Source organism: Thalassophryne amazonica, chromosome 14, assembly GCF_902500255.1.
Source record: "Thalassophryne amazonica chromosome 14, fThaAma1.1, whole genome shotgun sequence".
NCBI classification, from domain to species: Eukaryota; Metazoa; Chordata; class Actinopteri; order Batrachoidiformes; family Batrachoididae; genus Thalassophryne; species Thalassophryne amazonica.
The window spans coordinates 10,821,724-10,844,383 of record NC_047116.1 but is presented as its reverse complement, the minus strand read 5'-3'; the positions used below and the strand labels follow the sequence as shown (position 1 = coordinate 10,844,383).

Sequence of the window (22,660 nt, the reverse complement as noted above, 5' to 3'; positions counted from 1 at the left end):
GTTGCAGCACTGTCCGTCCATCCATCCATCCCTCTGTTTGTTTCCTCAGCCTTCATTGCATCATTACTTGATGACAGATTGTTGCAGATCAAATATGTTTGGGATGAGTGCATCTCTTAACCTTGTTGTGAGTTTAGCACCAGCATCTCCAGCCCTGCTCCTGGAGAGCACCTGTCCTGCATATTTTACAACTCTCCCTACCTCACCAGCAACTAATTAACTTTGTCAGGCATGTTCAGCCACTTGAGCTTGGAAACACCAGTGTTAAATGGTTATGAAGAGAGCAGCTAAACATGCAAGATAGGTGTTCAACAGGATAAGCCAAGATGGGTGCTCTCCAGGTTGGAGGCAAGTTCCCCTTTCCTGACACACAGTAGCCCAATCGATCTAACTCATTCACACGACAAGAGACGGAATGGACAGACACACAAGGGGGGGATATCAATAAATAATGGAAAATCTAAATAAATGAGTAAAAATTGGAATAATAACTAAACATTTAATAGAAAAAAAGAGATCAGTAACTCAGTATTTCATTGGTTTTCAGCATCAATATGTAAGATCTATATGACGTAAAAAAGGCTGCCAGGTTTTATGAAAGGCCGAATCTGATCGTCTCAAGGCTCACACATTTTAAAATTTCTTGAATCCATCTATTATGTGTAGGTGGGGATGAGTGATTCCATTTAAGCAGAATAAGCTTCCTTGCCAGCAAAGTGGTGAAAGCAATAATGTGTTGTGAGGATTTGGACTCGATTGGCATTTTAACATAATGGAAAACACTTCCTGTTCTGTAAATATTGTTATATAGTCAAATTTATTTCCTTACAACATTGACCTTTTGAGCTTGTGTCAAGTTTGTACAGATGAGTGCAACTTATAATATATTGGTACTATAATATTTTGTAGATGTTGATAGAGAATTGTCACTTTTCCCAGAATGCTTACCAATATGGTCACTGAGCATGTATGGGATGAAATCCTTGGAGACCTCAGATATCTGTGATCAAGGCAGACCTCACAAGTTTCTCACGTGAGTTCAGGGATCAATGACATTGACTACGTTTACATGCAGCCAATAACCCTTTCAATATTAGCAATAACCCGCTTGCGCACGGCCATGTTAACACCCGCAAAAACCTGAATATGCTCATATTCCGGGTTTTAAAAACCTGAATAAGACCCCTGGGTTACTCCTTTTCTAACCCGAATATCAGGTCATATAAACGCGCATCGGGATATCCCCATAGAAAGGAACATTATTTTGTGTTCTGTGCATGTCCTATCCGCGCGCAATTGATATCGATGCATGAACGCATTTTTTATGAGTGTGGTTTTGTCACTGATCTGACGCCATACACCACGCCACACAATCTATCCAAAAAAATACAGTAAAATTTCTGCGCAATAATTTTAGCCAACATGAATGACAAGAGGTATAACCAAATAAAAAATGTTTTAAAAAAGCTTACATTTACACTCACGCGGTGCTCGAGTGCTTGACAGAGCTCAGCTCTCTGCTGCTCACTAAATTAAAGCCGCCATTGTCAGCCTGTTTCGAGCTGAAAACTTCCAAATTTAAGCCTCTGTTGACCCAGTACGTCGTGAGAGAACAGAAGTTTCAGAAGAGGTCGGGAGCAGCAGTTTATCGGGACATTCCACTGTTAAAGGAGATTTTGTAATGAAAGACATGCGGACGGATTCGCGCGTCGGGACGCAGCCACTCATCGCACGGCACCACATGAAAATGCCTCCGTGTTGATAACCATTCGTAAGATTTAGGCGGCTTTCGATGGCTTTCAGTCAAGTGAGTATCCGAGAAATTATTTAACAGCTGGGCATGTTCAAACTTGTCCTGTAAGGCTTCCAAAGGAGGTGTTTTGCTGTGGCGCTGCGCCATGAGCAGCTGGGTGCTGACGCGCGAATCCGTCCGCACGTCTGTCATTACAAAATCTCCTTTAACAGTGGAATGTCCAGATAAACTGCTGATCCCGACCTCTTCTGAAACTTCTCTGTTCTCTCACGACGTCCTGGGTCAACAGAGGCTTAAATTTGGAAGTTTTCAGCTCGAAACAGGCTGACGACGGCGGCTCGGGGCGCGGCAGGCCGTCCGGCTCCGTGGGCAGTCCTTAAAGCGACAGTAACACTCCATAATCTCTCATCAGCCCTTAAACTTTTCACTGAAAACCGTCTGAATTTCTCAAATGGTATCCACTTGGATCTGCCTCACAGTTTCTGAAAAAATTTTGATAAAGCAAAGCGCCAGTCTCTCAACAAGTTGTCAGACAAAGGAATTCCGACAGGAGGGGTGGACCAGTGCTCACTCAAAAGCCTGCCCACAGGTGAATGACGCAACCGACAGGCGTGAAAAACTCACACATTTGCACGAGGGTTCAAGCTTGGCTGACGTAATCGCACGTGATTTAAATCCATTTTTTAATAAAAAGGTCCGTTTCTTTTCTCACAGACCTCGTATAAAACATACCATGTCCCCAGGATGTAACATCTGCAGGATGTGCATTCACAACATTCAAAAATCAGTTTTTAAAATAACGTGGTCTCTGTTTTATTTGATTTTCCTTGCTGGTGCCAGCTTCTCTCTCTCTCTACAGCAGGTAGAGGGGTCGATCTGCTGTATGTTTGAGCATAACTCTGTAATGACCTCTAGAGTGGACACCAGCCTACAGCCTTCTATCCAGAAAGTTTGGAAGGATAAATAGAATTGGTTAACTTGGATTTTTCTTACAAACTGGGAACCTAAAAGCCAACACTTACTGAACCAGGTTTGTGTTTCATGGCTGCACCTTTAAGAAGACATCGCCACTTACTAGATTACATGTCGTGTGACTACTCAAAATAATAATAATAATAAACTAGGACTGCAAGCAGTCATATACGGGCCCTCGTTCCGTGCAACCGCCTACCCAGGCCAGTGGGTGCTCTTGTGACCACATGTGGGCATGTGCATGCAGGGGCAACCACTCTTCACACAGTTAAAATTTTAAACAAATCACACAATGCATCAAGGAGTTATGACATGTTGTTCATCCACTAGGGGGCGCTCAGTGTACAAACAGAGGGGCTGGGTGTGTTCAGGGGCCAACCGTCATCATACATGTGAAGTTTCAAGTCAGTCAGGCAAAGCATGAAGGAGTTATCATGACTTGATGTTCTATGGCAAAGGGTCAAAATGGCGGCACCATAGCGGCCGCACCCTTCAACATAGAGAAAAGCTTTCGATAACTTTTGGTCAGTATCATCTTTGGATGCTGTCAAAGAAATCTGAAGTGCATTGGACAAAATCCCTAGGAGGCGTTCGTTCAAATACAACATGTGGAAATCACGCCAAAATGAGAAGAAAATTCAAAATGGCCGACTTCCTGTTTGGAGTAGACTCATGGTGCAAGAGACTTTTTTGTACGTCTATGCAAGTCACACATGTGTACCAATTTTCATCTCCCTACTCAAAAAAAAAAACCCCTATGGGGAGGGGTTTTTGAAAGTTTCAAGGGGGCGCTATTGAGGCATTTTGCCCTGCCCATGGACGACGCCCCTATGAATTGTAAGAGGTTGTCGTGCTCGACCTGTGTATCAATTTTCATGATGTGACAAAATTAAAGCCGTCAAAATGAAGAACGTAATTTCATGGCGAATGGGCAATATTCGACACGCCGCCACACGGACACCATTACTCGTAACTTCACGGCGTTCATTGCCTACGTTAACCAATTTGTTCTGCATGTTTTAGAAGTGGAATGAAGTTAATTGAGTTAAGTATGTGACATCAGGACCTCTTAAAGTAAAAATAGTACATTTCCCGCCACCACCGGGGGGGGGGGGGGGGGGGGCGCTACGGCGCAGGTGGGAACTTAAGATATGTAGACGTTCAGGGCGGAGCCCTCATCATGTCCAGCAAGTTTGAAGGATCTATGATGAAGTATATAGGCGTGACAGCCGTTCGAAGTGAAATGGCGTGCTCCGAAAAGCTCGCCAAAGTTTGACGACCCCTAGCAGCCACGCCTTTTGACTTAATTAGAATCTTTTGACAACTTTTGATCACCATTGTGTTGTGATGATTTTGACCAAATTTGAAGACGATCGGATGAAATCCCTAGGACGAGTTTGTTCAAATGTAAGTAGTAGAAATGGCCAAAAATGGCAAAAATTTGCTCAAAATCGAAACTTAAAATCAAAATGGCCGACTTCCTGTTGATATATCACCATGACAGTAAGAGACTTTTTCATGCGTCCTGGCATGGTAAATATGTGTATCGAATTTCGTGAGGCTACGACGAAAAAAGCCCAATGCGGAGGGGTTTTTGAAAATTTCTAGGGGCGCTATTTCGCGATTTTCTTTTTTTTTTTTTTTTTTTCTTTTTTTTTTTTGTCTGCAGCCATGTGCGACGCCCCCAAAATATCGAATTTCGGATCCGGCCGGACAACTTTGGAAAGTTTGAGTTTTTGAGCATGGGAAGAGGCCGAAATTTCGATTTCAAAAGTGGCAATAATAATAATAAAAAATAATAATAATAAACAGCGCAATTACAATAGGGTCCTCGTAGGACGTTGCCTACTCGGGCCCTAATAAACATATACACACATACAACAGTCGGGTACTGTGGAGACTTTTAAATCATGTTTAGACTTATTTGTTTTCCTTGTTTTATCATTACTTTTATTGTTGTTATTTTATGATTTTGTCTTTTTGTGTTTTTAAATTTGTAATTCAGTTTTCTCTGTTTTTATTATGCTGTGTGAAGCACCTTGAGGCGATCTCATTGTGAATTGGCGCTATATAAATTAATAAATTTGAATTTGAAACATGCTGCAGAGTAAATTAATCCAGTGCAAAGTCACAGTTAACAAACATTTAATGAAAAAACAATTTACATTTACACACTGTCTCACAGTGCTAAAATCACACACTTTGCTCTCTGCTGCTCAGATTAAAGACTGTAGATTTTTGAACATAGCAGCAAGTGCTGTATCCATCCAATATCAACTTGTTTTTAACATTATTTGTGACTAATATATAACAAATGACATGAAATATGAAGTGTGCATCATATTTAAATTAAATTGCCTCAGATAAAAATAACAGATAAAATACATAATAGATTAAAAAAATACATTACGAATCTTGAATTATTTATTTTATTTTGCTTCACTTTAACAAATTTCCAGCCAAGTCTGAATAGGAAAAACTAGACTGTAAAACTAGATCCAAAGCCTGTTTCATTTCAAAAAACCTGCAGTGTTGATTTTACTTTTCTTTACATTGTCCTTTTTAAATATAAAACCATAATCTTAGACACAGTTCGCTTTGATGGCAACTTTTGGCACCTTTCTTAGCACACTGCAGCACACTTGAGTAGCTCCTGAAATTAACAGGTCTGTGGATTAAAGTTGGCACTCGTGCAAGGTGGTTTTGCTGCCCCGAGGTGCTGGGACTCAGTGCTGGGCCTTGGGACTCACATTTTCAATACCGCATGTGTCCCTGAACTCAGTGACCAGAATCTCTAATGCAGACCCTGTGTGTGTATGTATGCATATACAGTAGTGTTCAGAATAATAGTGCTATGTGACTAAAAAGATTAATCCAGGTTTTGAGTATATTTCTTATTGTTACATGGGAAACAAGGTACCAGTAGATTCAGTAGATTCTCACAAATCCAACAAGTCCAAGCATTCATGATATGCACACTGTTAACGCTATGAAATTGGGCTATTAGTAAAAAAAAAAAAAAAAAAAGTAGAAAAGGGGGTGTTCACAATAATAGTAGCATCTGCTGTTGACGCTACAAACTCAAAACGATTATGTTCAAACTGCTTTTTTAGCATTCCTGTGAATCACTAAACTAGTATTTAGTTGTATAACCACAGTTTTTCACGATTTCTTCACATCTGCGAGGCATTAATTTTGTTGGTTTGGAACCAAGATTTTGCTCGTTTACTAGTGTGCTAGCTGTCATTGTCTTGTTGAAACACCCATTTCAAGGGCATGTCCTCTTCAGCATAAGGCAACATGACCTCTTCAAGTATTTTGACACATCCAAACTAATCCATGATACCTGGTATGCGATATATAGGCCCAACACCATAGTAGGAGAAACATGCCCATATCATGATGTTTGCACCACCATGCTTCATTGTGAACTGTGGCTTGAATTCAGAGTTTGGGGCTCGTCTCACAAACTGTCTGCGGCCCTTGGACCCAAAAAGAACAATTTTACTCTCATCAGTCCACAAAATATTCCTCCATTTCTCTTTAGGCCAGTTGATGTGTTCTTTGGCAAATTGTAACCTCTTCTGCACGTCTTTTATTTAACATTTTCCTCAGGCTTTCAAAGAGAAAAGCATGTTCAACAGGTGCTGGCTTCATTCTTACATAGGGGACACCTGAGTCACACCTGTTTGTACCACAGAATTGACGAACTCACTGACCGAATGCCACACTACTATTATTGTGAACACCCCCTTTTCTACTTTTTTTTTTTTTTTTTTTTTTAACTAATAGCCCAATTTCATAGCCTTAAGAGTGTGCATATCATGAATGCTTGGTCTTGTTGGATTTGTGAGAATCTACTGAATCTACTGGTACCTTGTTTCCCATGTAACAATAAGAAATATACTCAAAACCTGGATTAATCTTTTTAGTCACATAGCACTACTATTATTCTGAACAGTGTGTGTGTGTGTGTGTATGTATGTATGTATGTATGTATGTATATATATATATATATGTATGTATGTATATATATATATATATATATATATATATATATATATATATATATATATATATATATATATATATATATATATATATAAAGTTAAAGCACACTTTGGTTCCTAGAGTAATTTGTAATTTTCCACACCACATGATTATGATCATTTACTTCCTGGTTGTGATTGTTTATTACATGTAAATTGTATAACCTGCTGTTTTATATCTGACCTTTTACCCCTCTTCCTTGGTGCAGGTTATGCAATGGTCTCAGCGGTACATCCAGATCTTCAGGTGCTTGTGTCCCTCTCTCGTGTGCTTGGGCTGTATTCCCTCTGCTCTACAGCTGAGGTGGCTGTGATTTCCCTCCTGGCCAGCGCTCCCTAAGAGGCCAAGATTGCCAAGATCTGCCCTGTGGCGAGCATGACGGCCACCACGCGTGGCTCTCCAGTGGGGGGCAATGACAGTCAGGGCCAGGGCCAGGCGCCTGACCCTCAAAGCCAGCCCCCACTGCCACAGAATCAGGTATGCAGCATCTGTTCAGCTAATGCGACTCCACTCTGAGACTACCCTCGCAGAGGGCGTGTCTGTGCATTCATTCACATGACTCAAAGGCTGTTGTTCCCACTCAACTTAAAATTGTACCTCAGGTGTGAGGCATAGTGTCACACACATGCATGCATGCACACACAAACCTGATCCAGCTTATCAGATCCAAGTGGACCCATGAAGACCTCTACTCTGTCACTCTCCCATCAAACTGTGACCAGTGAAGTATTAGCTGAATATTATTATAAGTGGGCTTTCTTCTATCAATTCTGTTGGAATTTCCCCAACATGTAGAAAAGGCGATTTGTTTTTGTTGTAGTAAGGAGGTTCTTTGAAGTTTCTATTTCACTTTTACCCGAGGCCATCAAATATGGCCATCAGGTGTTGCAAAGGCGTTGTCCGTTTGTTTGTGCTCAGCATAAGTCCAGTCCTATTACTCACAGTCTTGGGACACAGACTTTGGACAAGTTCAAAGATGGCTAACCTTGACCTATTTCAAGAGGTTAAAATTCACATTCTGTTTCAGTGAAAGCTAGTGAGAAATAAACACTTCTAAAACTGAAAATGCTGTTTATGTAACCTGATAACACCTCTGGAGTCATTTACAAGACATTTTGCAGGTGTTTGCATGCATGGTAACTTCCACTAATTCAAAGCTAACTTTCTATGGGGTCACATTTGTCACCTGCAAATGCACAGAGGGTAATCTCCACATATTCCTTAATTTGCACACCTTCCACTCTTAAAATGTAAATATTGTTTTTGATTGATTGATAGAGGGGCTTTATTGGACATGTACAAATTGTATATAAGACAATAGGATCTTAATAATTAAACAACTGCAAATTATAAAGAACACAATGCTCATATGGCCGAGGGTATTTTAGCTTTGCTATAATTGATCAGGCTGTAGATTTGTTATCCACCTCTGCATTCCTGCTTCACTTAGTTCAGTTAATCTGTGTTGGGAGATAGAGGTTTGCATTTTTATTTTTGAGTCCAAATATTGGAATTGTATATATGTGTGTGTGCGTGTGTGCGTATGTGCGTGTGTGTGTATGTATGTGCGTGTGTGTGCGTGCGCGTGCGTGTGTGCGTGTGTGCGTATGTGCGTGTGTGCGTATGTGCGTGCGTGTGTGCGTGTGTGTGTGTGTGTGTGTGTGTGCGTATGTGTGTGTGTGCGTATGTGCGTGTGTGTGTATGTGCGTGTGTGTGCGTGCGCGTATGTGCGTGTGTGTGCGTGCGCGTGTGTGTGTGCGTATGTGTGTGTGTGCGTGCGTATGTATATATGTATGTATGTGCGTGTGTGCGTGTGTGTGTGCGTATGTGTGTGTGTGCGTGCGTATGTATATATGTATGTATGTGTGCGTGCGTGCGCGTGTGTGTGCGTATGTGTGTGTGTGCGTGAGTATGTATATATGTATGTATGTATGTGTGCGTGCGTGTGTGTGTGCGTATGTGTGCGTGCGTGCGCGTGTGTGTGCGTATGTGTGTGTGCGTGCGTATGTATATATGTATGTATGTGTGCGTGCATGCGTGTATATGTATGTATGTATATATGTGTGTGTGCGTATGTGTGTGTGCGTGCGTATGTATATATGTATGTATGCGTGCGTGCGTGTATATGTATGTATGTATATATGTGTGTGTGCGTGTGTATGTATGTATGTATGTATGTGTGCGTGCGTGCGCGTGTGTGTGTGCGTATGTGTGTGTGCGTGCGTGCGCGTGTGTGTGTGTATGTGTGCGTGCGTGCGTGTATATATATGTATGTATATATGTGTGTGTGCGTATGTATGTGTGCGTGCGTGCGTGTATATATATGTATGTATATATGTGTGTGTGCGTATGTGTGTGTGCGTGCGTGCGTGTATATGTATGTATGTATATATGTGCGTGTGTGTATGTGTGCGTGTGTATGTGTGCGTGTGTGTGTGTGTGCGCGTGTATGTGCACGTGTGCGTGTGCGTGTGTGTGTGCGCGTATGTATATATGTATGTATGTGTGCGCGTATGTATATATGTATGTATGTGTGCGCGTATGTATATATGTATGTATGTGTGCGCGTATGTATATATGTATGTATGTGTGTGTGCGTATGTGTATATGTATGTATGTGTGTGTGCGTGCGTGCGTGTATATGTATGTATGTGTGTGTGCGTGCGTGCGTGTATATGTATGTATGTGTGTGTGCGTGCGTGCGTGTATATGTATGTATGTATATATGTGCGTGTATATGTATGTATGTATATGTGTGCGTGCGTATGTGTATATGTATGTATGTGTGCGTGTGTGCGTGCGTGTGTGTGTGTGCGTGTGTGTGCGCGTGTGTGTGCGCGCGTGCGCGTGTGTGCGTGCGCGTGTGTGTGTATGTGTGCGTGTGTGTATGTGCCCGTGTGTGTGCGTGTGTGTATGTGCCCGTGTGCGTGTGTGTATGTGCCCGTGTGCGTGTGTGTATGTGCCCGTGTGTGCCCGTGTGTGTGCGTGTATGTGTGTGTGTATGTGTGTGTGTATGTGTGCGTGTGTGTATGTGTGCGTGTGTGTGTGTGCCCGTGTGTGTGCGTGTATGTGTGTGTGTATGTGTGCGTGCGTGTATGTGTGCGTGTGTGTGTGTGCCCGTGTGTGTGCGTGTATGTGTGTGTGTATGTGTGCGTGCGTGTATGTTTGCGCGTGTGTATGTGTGCGTGCGTGTATGTGTGCGCGTGTGTGTATGTGTGCGTGCGTGTATGTGTGCGCGTGTGTGTGTGTGCGTGCGTGTATGTGTGCGCGTGTGTGTATGTGTGCGTGCGTGTATGTGTGCGTGTGTGTGCGTGCGTGTGTATACTCAACAAAAATATAAACGCAACACTTTTGGTTTTGCTCCCATTTTGTATGAGATGAACTCAAAGATCTAAAACTTTTTCCACATACACAATATCACCATTTCCCTCAAATATTGTTCACAAACCAGTCTAAATCTGTGATAGTGAGCACTTCTCCTTTGCTGAGATAATCCATCCCACCTCACAGGTGTGCCATACCAAGATGCTGATTAGACACCATGATTAGTGCACAGGTGTGCCTTAGACTGCCCACAATAAAAGGCCACTCTGAAAGGTGCAGTTTTGTTTTATTGGGCGGGGATACCAGTCAGTATCTGGTGTGACCACCATATGCCTCATGCAGTGCAACACATCTCCTTCGCATCATCTGTGAAGAGAACACCTCTCCAACGTGCCAAACGCCAGCAAATGTGAGCATTTGCCCACTCAAGTCGGTTGCGATGACGAACTGGAGTCAGGTCGAGACCCCGATGAGAACAACGAGCATGCAGATGAGCCACCCTGATACGGTTTCTGACAGTTTGTGCAGAAATTCTTTGGTTATGCAAACCGATTGTTCCAGCAGCTGTCCGAGTGGCTGGTCTCAGACGATCTTGGAGGTGAACATGCTGGATGTGGAGGTCCTGGGCTGGTGTGGTTACACGTGGTCTGCGGTTGTGAGGCTGGTTGGATGTACTGCCAAATTCTCTGAAACACCTTTGGAGACGGCTTATGGTAGAGAAATGAACATTCAATACACGAGCAACAGCTCTGGTTGACATTCCTGCTGTCAGCATGCCAATTGCATGCTCCCTCAAATCTTGTGACATCTGTGGGATTGTGCTGTGTGATAAAACTGCACCTTTTAGAGTGGCCTTTTATTGTGGGCAGTCTAAGGCACATCTGTGCACTATTCATGGTGTCTAATCAGCATCTTGATATGGCACACCTGTGAGGTGAGATGGATTATCTCAGCAAAGGAGAAGTGCTCACTGTCACAGATTTAGACTGGTTTGTGAACAATATTTGAGGGAAATGGTGACATTGTGTATGTGGAAAAAGTTTTAGATCTTTAAGTTCATCTCATACAAAATGGGAGCAAAACCAAAAGTGTTGCATTTATATTTTTGTTGAGTGTATATGTATATATGTATATGTATATATGTGTATGTGTATGTATATATGAGAGAGAGAGAGATTGATTGCTGATACATAACCACTCAGATGCCCAAGGAGAGGAAAAGAAGGAGCAGAAAACAGTGCGAAAGAGGGAAGGCTAGGCATCAATGAACAGAGCCTCCTGACTGATGGCTAAAGGGGTGTGTGTATGTGTGCATGCGCGCCGGTGCAGGCCTCTGTTGGATAGAGATGAGCGCTGGTGAGACGTGAAACACAAGCTGCCTATGTAGGTCAGCCAAGCAGAAGGAGCGTTTTCCACACACCCCCACATTTCATATTTCTCTGCATGTTTTCTTTCGGTGCATCCCTCTTACTTACACCACAGTTTACTCATTATTTCAAGACAGCATTCAGAAAGAAAACTGTCAAACCGGTGGGTCGGCACACTGACAGGGGCACTGTATGTCTGTTCTCGTCTACGATGTGTATTAATGGGACTGTGGCTGATGCTCGCGTACTAATTCCAACACGAGCACGCCAGCCGTCACTTTTTGGTCATGAAGGTGAAGATGACGAGAGCACCACTCGGTGCCATTTGCACGGACTGTGGTGACTTGGATGGCTTTGTTTGTGTGCTTTTCACAGTGGAGCTCTGCCTGTTGGGCTTTCATATATGTTTAGTGAGAAGAACAATAGAAACCCTAACCCTGCAGAAAAGTGGGCCTTCCCACTGGCATGTGTTGCTTTATAAACAGGTGCGTGTAACAGCAGTTCAAGTTCTATTCTTTCTGGCTTTGTAGACGAGTGTGCCATTTCCACCTGGTTCTGTCTCCCTTCATGACCACAAGCTTTCCAGCAAAATTACCATTATTTTGAGTAATGTCCGTAACTAATCCTAATCAAGTTTAAAAATTGTGAAGGAAGTTGGCTGGTTGCAGATGCCCTGCTTACGTTTACAGTCAGATCCATAAGTTGTTGGACAGCAATAGCTTTTGTTGTAGAGCTTAGTGGTGGAGTGATGCAGTGAAGTACTTTCTTAAAAATATGTCTGAAGAAACATTGGAAACTTCAGCCTAGAACTCAGCTGTTTTCTTGTTAAAATCTTTTTGTCCCACTCCTCCAAGAGGTTCTGATTAGTGACGTAACAGGTAAAACCTGAGCTGTCTGCAGTTTCTCCCATCACAGCTATTGAAGTCTTACTCCTAGTGGTGTGCACACTTCCGATAATCCAATAACAGATAATTATCGAAGATAATGTTTTCATTATCGGATTATCTTTTTAGATAACTTTAAAAACCATTATCGGACCAATTATCTTCCGATTAATTTTTGTCCAATAACTTTTAAACCGATAAACAAAGCTGAACAGCGACAACCATTTTGAAAATTTAAAATCAGTTCAGCACCCACCTGTTAAAAGTTTTGTAACAGACGCACAGTTATAACCTCTGCAAACAGAAGAGAACTGATTGTATGAAAAGCGTCTCAATCCTCTGCAGACAAAGGAGAAACGGCCCCCCCCCAAAAAAAATTTCCTTTAACACCATACCGATATGCTGGCAATATCACCTAAGTCATCCAGAGGCATACATTTTTAAGTTATGGTTCAAATTTTAACCAAACTAATTTTGGAAAAGTTATTTAAAAATACTGTCATGTCTGAAATTTTATAAATTGAAAATATCAGATATATGTTTTAGTTGTAAGTAATGTGCTAATTTTTAAGGTTTTGTGAGCACATGCTGTGCCCCGCAGTGCATTATGGGTACGATGATGTAATCTCAGTACGTCACGAGAGGACAAATGCATTTCAGACACTCTGTTCAGGCTCCACGGACAACAGCATTAAATTCTAGTGCCTAAAACTCTCTTGAATATATTCTCTGCGTTTATAGACGTTGGTTTTGTATTTGCGTTTGTTAAATTCCACGCATTTTAAATGTAGCAGACAGGGATTATCTGGAATTTTGTTTTCAAGGCCTCTACTGCCATCTACTGGCCGGTAGTGTTCATGGCAGTATTTGCCCTAAGTACTAAGCGTCTGGGAACCAGTAGATGGCAGTGTTCTATTTATTTTGACCCCGGTTATATCAGATGATTGTCAAATCAACTTTTTGGCTTTGCAAATGCCTTTTTTTTTTGCAAATGAAGTTTAAAAACAAAACAACAGCAAAATAATAATAATAATAATATTACAAGCCAGCTCTGCAGTGTTTGCACAGGCACAGTGCAAGCGTTTGGATGCTTGTAGCTTTTCAGAAGCAGGAAACCCTCACAACGGCCGCCGACCACAATAATATATCAAACAGGTTTGATTCTCATTCGACCATACGATCGTCGATCAGGAGGTGGTTGTCAGATGTTGACCGCAGCTTGATACTCCATGTACACTACACGATGCAGGACGCACGATTAAACTGAAACTCGGTCCAAAAAATTCCTGCATGAAAAATCATCTCGCACAGTGTAAAGCATGTTTTACAACATCATAAAACGTGCACACATTCTCTCCACATGCAAAACATTTTGCGATGACACTTCCAGGGCTCCGTAAAAATGCCTGTTTTTACAAATAAAAAAATGGAATATTTTACAAAAGCACATTTATCTTTAAGCACCAACACACAACAGACGTCACATTGTGTTGGTTTACATAATGAATGACTGAACCAATCAGTGTTTAGCAGAGGCACTTTTACCCAGAATCCTTTGCGATCTGTCTGTTACAAAACCTCAGAATTAGTGCATTATTCAACATTAAAAGATATGTTTTAACTTTGTACAAATGACAGAATTGACATTAATGGAGTTATTCTATCGGTATTAATGTTATTTATAAATCAAAACCATAACTCAGCATGACTTTATTTTTCAAGACCTCCGCCTGACCGGAGCGTTGTAATTGATAGAGAGCTGGCTTTATGGCTGCTCTCGGGGTGCCTCTGTGCTGGGAGCGCTGTAGTAAACAAGAGCTTTCAGCAGGGGCAGAACGTTGAAAGAAAAAAGTGTTGTCTCATTGTTTGGGTCTGTTGTTATTTTTAATATTACTAGAAGCTATTAAATTTGTTTTACTAGTAGTTGTAAATGTGCCAGAGATAATATTGGAATTTATCGGTTATCTGTAACTTCCGATACATTTTTGGGTGGTTTATTGTTTTATCTTTATCGAAGATAACTTTTCAGTTATCTGATTATCTGTTATCGAAGTTAATTTTTTGGTTATGTGCCCACCACTGCTTACTCCTGACTTGTCACTGGTGTCTCGGTGGCTTCACTCACTAGTCTCCTTCTTGCCCAGTTGCTCAGTTTTTTGAGATGACTGTGTATCATATTACGGCTTTCCCCATAATTTCTGCTCAGAATAGTTCTATATTTCTTGCATGGTGGATTATCATGAAATTTAGTGAGGAACAACATTGGAACCCACCCGACCCCAGTAAAAACAAAAACGTAAGACTCCAGTGATGTGTTTGCATGCTCACCAAAGTTTGTGAATTATGTGTCTTTATCCATAATGACACCCCCAGGCCAAACCTTTTGTTTTGATCACTAATTGCTAAGGATATTACACTGAAGAGAGGATCTGTTTTCCATTGGGCTGTTCTTGAGCTTTGCAACCTCACAAGGCTAAGAATGTACCATTAAAATTGCAATTCATATTATAAATTAAATACAGATGTAAAGGGTAATGTCAAAGCAGTTGGGAGCATATTGTTTTTATCTTTCATTTTTGTGAATTGGTGGGCTCTTCAAATGAAATGGTTTTAATTGTGTGCACCAGGGATCACCATCCCGAGTCATTGAGATCACCTGTCTTACATGCTTTCCATGTGTACCTGGTACATACTCATGACCTGACTCGGCATGAGTCAGGTCTGGTGTTTTGTAGTTATTGATCAGCTGAGCACACCTGACTTAGTTCGTTAGTTCCCCAAAGAAAGACTATAGGTTATGTCAGAATTATCGTTAATCGGCAGGTTGGGCTTTGTGGATTGCCTCTCGTGACTGGTCGGATGGATGAATAATTTTTCTGTAAAGTTAAACATTCACCACAGGTGTTCTGCATAATTGGTGTGAGCCGTGATGTAATTGTGTGTCATGATGTGTATCAAATCATGACTTCTGTATCACTATGTATTGTATCGTGGCGCTAGTGTATTGTTATACCCCAAGTAATAATAATTTTGTATTTTTCTCCAGACATCCTCTCCGAATTCCTCGAATGAGAACTCTCCAGTGAGCCCGCCAGATGATCAAGTTCACGGGGATGGGACTTCTCAGCTGGAAGAGGAGGAGCCTGCCTTCCCTCACACTGACCTGGCCAAGCTGGATGACATGATCAACAGGTGTGAATTCGCAGGGTGCATCATTAGCAGCTTTCTCAACAATGTTCGGTGAACGAGGTCCCGATGTTGTCTGAGGTTGCCATTTTATACATACAGCTCACAAATAGGAGTTTATCCATGCCAGAAACATCCTTACCTGCTGGAAATAGTCGGTTTGATTTTGGTGAGGGGTGGGTTCTGGGTAGAGTTTGCAGGCAGCAGGATGATGCAAAAAAATTCACTGCAGAAGTTGCTCTTGCTGTTCCTTGAATGTGTCTGAAGATTTCTGTGAATGCCCTTATTGACACAAGTTCCCAAATCACTCTCCAGTTAGATGTGTTTGTTCCTGTTTTTGTGTAAATTGACCAGATGTCATCAACATAACCACTTGCTCACTGTGACTCATCTGGACAATGACCTGTGCTATTGATAGAGCTCAATCAGACATCACAGACTTTGCACTCGAGAGCTAGAAGGTTAAAGTCTGTTTAGTGTCTGATTTCTATGTGAAAGAGGCTACAGATTCCTCTTTTCTTTTCCGATGGATCAACAGTTATGAGGCAGCCATGTTTTCGGTAAAGGTTTTTGTTTTGATAAATGGCTTTCTATATCAGTGCACAGCTGAGATGTTGGGTCATGACCAAGTGGTAAGCTTCGGTGAGCTCAGATGAAGACGACAAGGGGTGCAGTTCCTTGATTGGCCTCTTGAGGGAGGCTCCAAAAGTAAGCAGGTTCCGATTCAAGCCCATGTTAAAATGTTCACCTTAAAATAAACATATGTACAGCCTGGTACCAAAAAAACGGTTTTGGTTTCTATAGCTGGTTTCCCCTTCTGTGACAACTGTACTGGGGGAGGTGGGGATTTTTATTTATTTTTTTCCTAATGGGCCTGTCACACCTTGACGATTTAGCCAGCATATGCCGACTCACGAAAAATTTGGGGAGTATGCTATTATATGGCAACTGACATGTTCGGTAAGTTCTGTGGTCACGTCAAATAAGTCTACACATGTTAATATGTGTTGGAGATAAGTTCGTTACAAGTTACACATAAGTTCACAGGACGTTACTCATTGGTTAGAAATAAGTTTTGGGTACGCTAGACATTATCTCGATGTATTTCAACTCATGAGTAACTTATCAGTAACGTGTTAACAATCACATAATTTACCTACAACTTATGGCCCATGTCTGCGGGACGTATGAGACACATGCCTGGCATTTGTCGAAAATATTGTGCATGCACAAACTTATTCTATGAGCTTGCTGTACTACAATACAGCATGCTTCATTGTGATGTTGACTTATACAAAACTTATTCGATGTACGCCAGCCCATTCACATGTGGTCATGATAGAGTGAAGAAAGTAGGTGGGGTTACCAGTAACTGCACCACTAGTCCTGAAGTTATGTTTTTGTGTATTGGATGCTGGTTTGACATGGCCAGTCCATACATGTCTGCTCGCTGTGTGATGGAGTCCATACAGGATGTGTGGCTGTGAAGCTGTTGCTGATAACTGGGCACTTCCTAATGGCTGTGAGAATTATGAAACTGTAAAACTGGAAATGTGGCGAAGCAAATGCTATGGAAACACTGTTTATTTAAAAAAATAAACATTATCTGCAGACATCGATGTCAATTCGGTTTGAAATGTTTGTGTAAAACAGCTTACAAGTGAATATAAATCCTTTGTTGTTGTTGCTCACTAAATATCTGACACTAAGGGACAATAAAATTGTACAACAAATCTGTCAGTTAAAAAAAAAAAAATAACAGTATTGCAGTGATAACATACATTCCAGAGGTAAAATAAAGTTTTACAAACAAAGTCTAATCTATTAACTCTGGGTTCGACACCATCATATACGATGGCGGAATACAAGTTTTATTTTATGATACACAGGTTTTTAATGATATAAGATAGAAACTTACTTTTATAGTGTCAAAATAGTTGTTTATTATAGTTTGCAGTGTGTTTTGAATAAATGTGTGAAAATTTTCCGCTTTTTTCCTTTCCTATTTCTGTTTGTAAACTTTTATTTATTTATAAAACACCACTATAGCATATATATATATTCCGAAAGTACAGGTTGTCCTGAAAAAAAGAGACATACTACTTGATTGTGGGATGCAGGGTGAGCTTTTAACAGCAATAATAAAACATTTATGCCAGGTGAGTGAACTGTCCAAAAAAATGCCTTCAGACCCCAGGGGGTTAAAGATTTTGAAAAACACCCCCACACACCCAAAAAACAAACAAACAAACAAAAAAACGTAAGACTGAGTTTACCTGATAATTTTGTGGCCACTTGTAGCTGTTAGAATTTAGAGACTGAGAATGGATTTTGTTTCATTAGAAAGATAAAGAATAAAAATGCAGCTTAGGCGGATAGATTAAAAGTTTTTATGGACAACCGTCACACAGTCAACATTTAAAGAAGCAGAATGACCACACAGTTCAAGTTGGATATAACGCCATTAATCCAAATGTCTCTCACACATGTATTGTACATGTTTGTGACGTGTGTCCAGTCTGTAAATCACAGCTGCAATGGAACTAGCTGGTTAAACTGGACTTCTGTCACTGACTGACATTCGTTGAGGGGCTCAGGCTTTTGGGTGAAATGGGCACTGGCTAACTGTTCACTTGAAATGCTGCTGTTTGTGGTTTAACATTAATCACCTGTCCTCCTCCTTTCTAGGCCCCGTTGGGTTGTTCCAGTTTTGCCTAAAGGAGAGCTTGAAGTTCTCCTGGAAGCTGCTATAGATCTAAGTAAAAAAGGTAAAAACTTAGTGTTTTTTGTTTGTTTGTTTTTAATGTCTGTAGTCTGTTTTTATTCGATTTAATTGTTGGAATTAGTCATACTACAATATGTTTTCCATCATAAGTAATGATCGGCTTCTTCTCTTACGTGGTCACACATAAGAGAAAAGTCCAATCATACAGAATGTTGTTGGAACTTCAGGTGAGTGTAGAAATTCTTTTACCTGTAGCATTTGTCCCATGTGACGGTTCTTTAGTTTAAAAGTGTTCAGCAATTAATTATAAATTATTTCTGTAATAAACACTTCTTTCAGTGCATTTCATTCGAGTGGATAGACAAAGATGTCAGTGTTTCTGTTTCTCCTTCCAGGACTGGATGTTAAGTGTGAGGCCTGCCAGCGATTTTTCCGAGATGGTCTCACCATCTCCTTCACCAAGATTCTGACAGACGAGGCTGTTAGTGGCTGGAAGTTTGAGATTCATGTGAGTCTTTTCACTTTGTGGTCCTGGGAATATTGTTTTTTCCTCAGTGAAGAAACAGATCTTTTGTCCTGTGTTTTTGAGGACAACTTTTTTTTTTTTTTACCGGCATTCCAACTTCTCACTCAGTTCTGGTGTAAATTATGCATTATTAAAGAATATAAAGTTTTTTTTAGGAATGAGAAACTTCTTTATGAAAGTGACATTTTACATTGGCCTTGCTGAGTAATTAATTGTTGCAATTTGATCGTACTTTGAGTCCCCAGAACACAGTGTCGACACTGTCCAGTTGGAAGAGCTCAAAGGTGTTTTAGGTGCTGAGAGAAAACGATATATATAATTAGGTAATCATAATTAGGTGAAAAACAAAACGAAGATAACTGATGTAAACAGGTGATTGTACTCATGATGTTGTACAAGGTATTCTTAGTCTTTGAGGAGCAAAGATGGTCAGAGAATTTGCAATTTTCTTCCTCTGCAGTACATAGGTAATATCACTATGACTCTGAAGATGTAATCTTTACATCGAAATGTTAGTCCCTTTTGTGTTTTGCACCTTAAATTAATTTTTTGCACAGACGTCTGTGAAGCACTGGCATTTCCCTTTTTCTTCAAAGCTTATTTCATGAAGCCATTATGGGGTGTTGTGAGTAGAATTTTGAAGGGAAAATGAATTTCATCCATTTTGGAATAAGGCTGTAACATAACAAAATGTGCACTGTGAATACTTTCTGGATGCACTGTATACGTGTGTGTGTGTGTGTGTGTGCGTGCACACCATCCATCTCTTCATAATGGATTGTTTTAATACTTCTGTTCACAGAGGTGTATCATCAATAACACACACAGGCTGGTGGAACTGTGTGTAGCCAAGCTCTCTCAGGACTGGTTTCCTCTACTGGAGCTGTTGGCAATGGCCACCAACCCGCACTGCAAGTTCCACATTTACAATGGCACACGTCCTTCTGAGACGGTCCCTGCTGGAGCCCAGCTAGCTGATGACGAACTCTTTGCCCGGCCACCAGACCCTCGATCGCCTAAAGTTAGTCAACTACTTAAGATTGGTCTGAATGCATGTGTTCTGCCCTACTGAACGAATGTGTCAGTCAACCTTCACAAACCTAGACTGGTACTCTGTTTCATTGGTAACGATCCCTTCTTAAATCAGATTTGTGTATCTGCAAACACAAAGCTGCAGTACATTCTGACTGATGTTTGCTGTGTTGTTTTTTTGGGGTGAGAGAGAGACTATTACTTGATGATCTCCCCTGCGAAATATGAGATTTGGATGTTTCTGTAAATGCACAGCTGCAGAACATTCTCATAACTTGGTATTTGGTGGTTTTTTTGTTTTTTTGTTTTTTTTTTCCCTTCTTCTCTGCAGGGCTGGTTGGTGGACTTGATAAACAAATTTGGCACGTTAAATGGGTTTCAAATGCTGCACGATCGCTTCATGAGCGGCCAAGCACTTAACGTCCAGATCATTGCTGCACTTATCAAGTGAGACTCCTGGAGTTTTACACAGCACACATCTCAGTTTTTTTAATAGGCTTGCAAAGTGCTGTGTTTTTCCGGGTTTTGTAAGCTGACTTGAACATTCTTTTTTTTTTTTTTCTCCTCTTCTGTACCCACAGGCCTTTTGGCCAGTGTTATGAGTTCCTCACATTGCACACAGTAAAGAAGTACTTCCTTCCAGTTATTGAGATGGTTCCACAGTTTCTAGAGAATCTTACAGATGAGGAGCTAAAGAAAGAGGCCAAGAATGAAGCCAAAAATGATGCACTGTCCATGATAATCAAGTCCCTGAAGAATCTGGCTTCTCGTGTGCCAGGGCAGGAGGAGACAGTGAAGAATTTAGAGATTTTTAGGTTAAAAATGATTCTTAGGTAAGCAACAGTTGGTTATGTCTTTTAATCATATTAAAGTTTTTGACAATGCTGTTGTAACAAAATGCTAAAAGTATTAAGGCATCCTTTTAAATGTTGATTTTTCTCTGTAGGTTATTGCAAATTTCTTCTTTTAATGGTAAAATGAATGCACTAAATGAAGTTAACAAAGTGATCTCCAGTGTGTCCTACTACACGCACCGACACAACCCTGACGAGGAGGAGTGGCTCACTGCGGAGCGCATGGCGGTAAGCTGAGCTCGCCTGTGTGCTTCACGGCGTCTGTAGAGTTAAGCAGATTTGTTCTTCAGAATCTGATTCTTCTGTTTTGCGTGTCCTCCTGCTGTCCCAGGAGTGGATTCAGCAGAACCACATCCTGTCTATAGTGTTGAGGGACAGTTTGCACCAGCCGCAGTATGTCGAGAAGCTGGAGAAAATCCTTCGCTTTGTTATCAAGGAGAAAGCTCTTACCATGCAAGACCTGGACAATATTTGGGCTGCACAGGTATGACTGAAGTCTGATCATATTGATTTAATTTTGAACAGATTTTAGTGTGTACAGTGTGCAGTATTAAATTTCATAAGTTATAATGATGCGAGGTATGTTGTGCTGAGGATGGAGGCGAGAAGGAAGGCCAAAGATGGGGTGAAGGAGGATGTGGGCAGTTGATGTCGACAGAAGAGGCGCTGTGATGACTCCCAGTAGGAGTAGACAAAAGAAGAAATGGTTTCCTGTTGAACACAATTAAGACAGTATTCACTTATTTGTATCCTGCTTCATCCATGATCTGAGGCTCACTTTCAGGTGGCCAGTTTTGGCTGAAAGCCTGAATGTTAAACTGTTGTCATGATCCAAGTTATTAACATTACAAAAATATGCGTACACAAATATCAGAATGGGAAAATTATCTGACTCACACATATTGCATGGTGTTGCCTGACAGTTCTAGAAGAGGCTTTTTTTCCTACATAATAGGACACAAGTGAGTAATCGGAATCTCTATTTATCTCCCAAACAACATCTAGTCAAAGTGCATGCGACTGAAAAATGCCACTCACCTGTAAGTGATAAATAACGAGCAAAACATCTCACTAGAGAGACAGTTTGGCACTGGACATTTGGACACTGCTGATGGTGACAAGGCTGCAGTTTTTTTTTTTTTTTTTATTATTATTGGCTGTGTGATTACAGGCCGGTAAACACGAAGCTATTGTGAAGAACGTCCATGACCTCCTGGCAAAGCTGGCGTGGGACTTCTCACCAGAGCAGCTTGATCACCTGTTTGACTGTTTTAAAGTAAGAGCGCAAACCACATTCCACTGCTGTTCGTGATTGATTAGTATTTGACCAACAGTCAAATTCATGTTTTATACAGTGCCTTGCAAAAGTATTTGGCCTCTTGGTATTTCACACAATTTAATTTTTTTATGCCGTTTCAAATACAAAAAGTAAACCGGGCTTCTCGATTATAAAAATTTGTAAAATTATCTTCCTTAAACTCAAAGCAAATCTCTACAAGTTGATATAAAATAATTAATAATATAAAAGCCAAGATGATGGGTTGCATAAGTAACGGGCCCCTTTGGTATAATACCTGTAATGGTACAGAGGAGGATATTCTTCAAGAGAAGACTTGAAAGTTCAGCTACAATTTGCCAGAAGGTACATCTGAAATGCATGCCTAGATTTGATATTTTGGTGATACCGCCTTGTCACGAAGCTGTGTAACTGGGGATACAAAATGCAAAACATGCACTGTGCACAATTTCTCCAATCAGAAGCCAGAAGAAGCCTGGAACTTCTTCTGGGTTATCTCTGTGTCTTGGTAGCTTTTCTTACTCTTCTCCTTCTTTGCACAGCCACTCAGTTTTTGGGAACTGTCCATTCCACACAGATTTACCAAAGAGTGCCATCCTGTTTGTATTTCTTCATAACTGATGTAACTAAAGTCCAAAACATATTCAGTGACTTGAAAATGTTCATGTATCCATCCCCTGACTTGTCTGA

The 22,660-nt window shown here is 41.0% G+C and overlaps 1 protein-coding gene across 1 annotated transcript in view; it reads left to right on the top strand.

Moving 5' to 3' along the window:
* usp9 (ubiquitin specific peptidase 9) overlaps positions 1–22,660 on the top strand; it is a 78,350-nt gene that overhangs the window by 11,827 nt on the left and 43,863 nt on the right. The window contains exons 2-11 of the mRNA XM_034186148.1: positions 6,984–7,252; positions 15,397–15,542; positions 18,225–18,304; positions 18,657–18,769; positions 19,590–19,808; positions 20,151–20,266; positions 20,401–20,652; positions 20,766–20,901; positions 21,005–21,157; positions 21,845–21,949. Of these exons, the coding sequence (XP_034042039.1) occupies positions 7,151–7,252; positions 15,397–15,542; positions 18,225–18,304; positions 18,657–18,769; positions 19,590–19,808; positions 20,151–20,266; positions 20,401–20,652; positions 20,766–20,901; positions 21,005–21,157; positions 21,845–21,949 (1,422 nt within the window). The 5' untranslated portion in view covers positions 6,984–7,150. The remainder of the gene's footprint in view (positions 1–6,983; positions 7,253–15,396; positions 15,543–18,224; positions 18,305–18,656; positions 18,770–19,589; positions 19,809–20,150; positions 20,267–20,400; positions 20,653–20,765; positions 20,902–21,004; positions 21,158–21,844; positions 21,950–22,660) is intronic.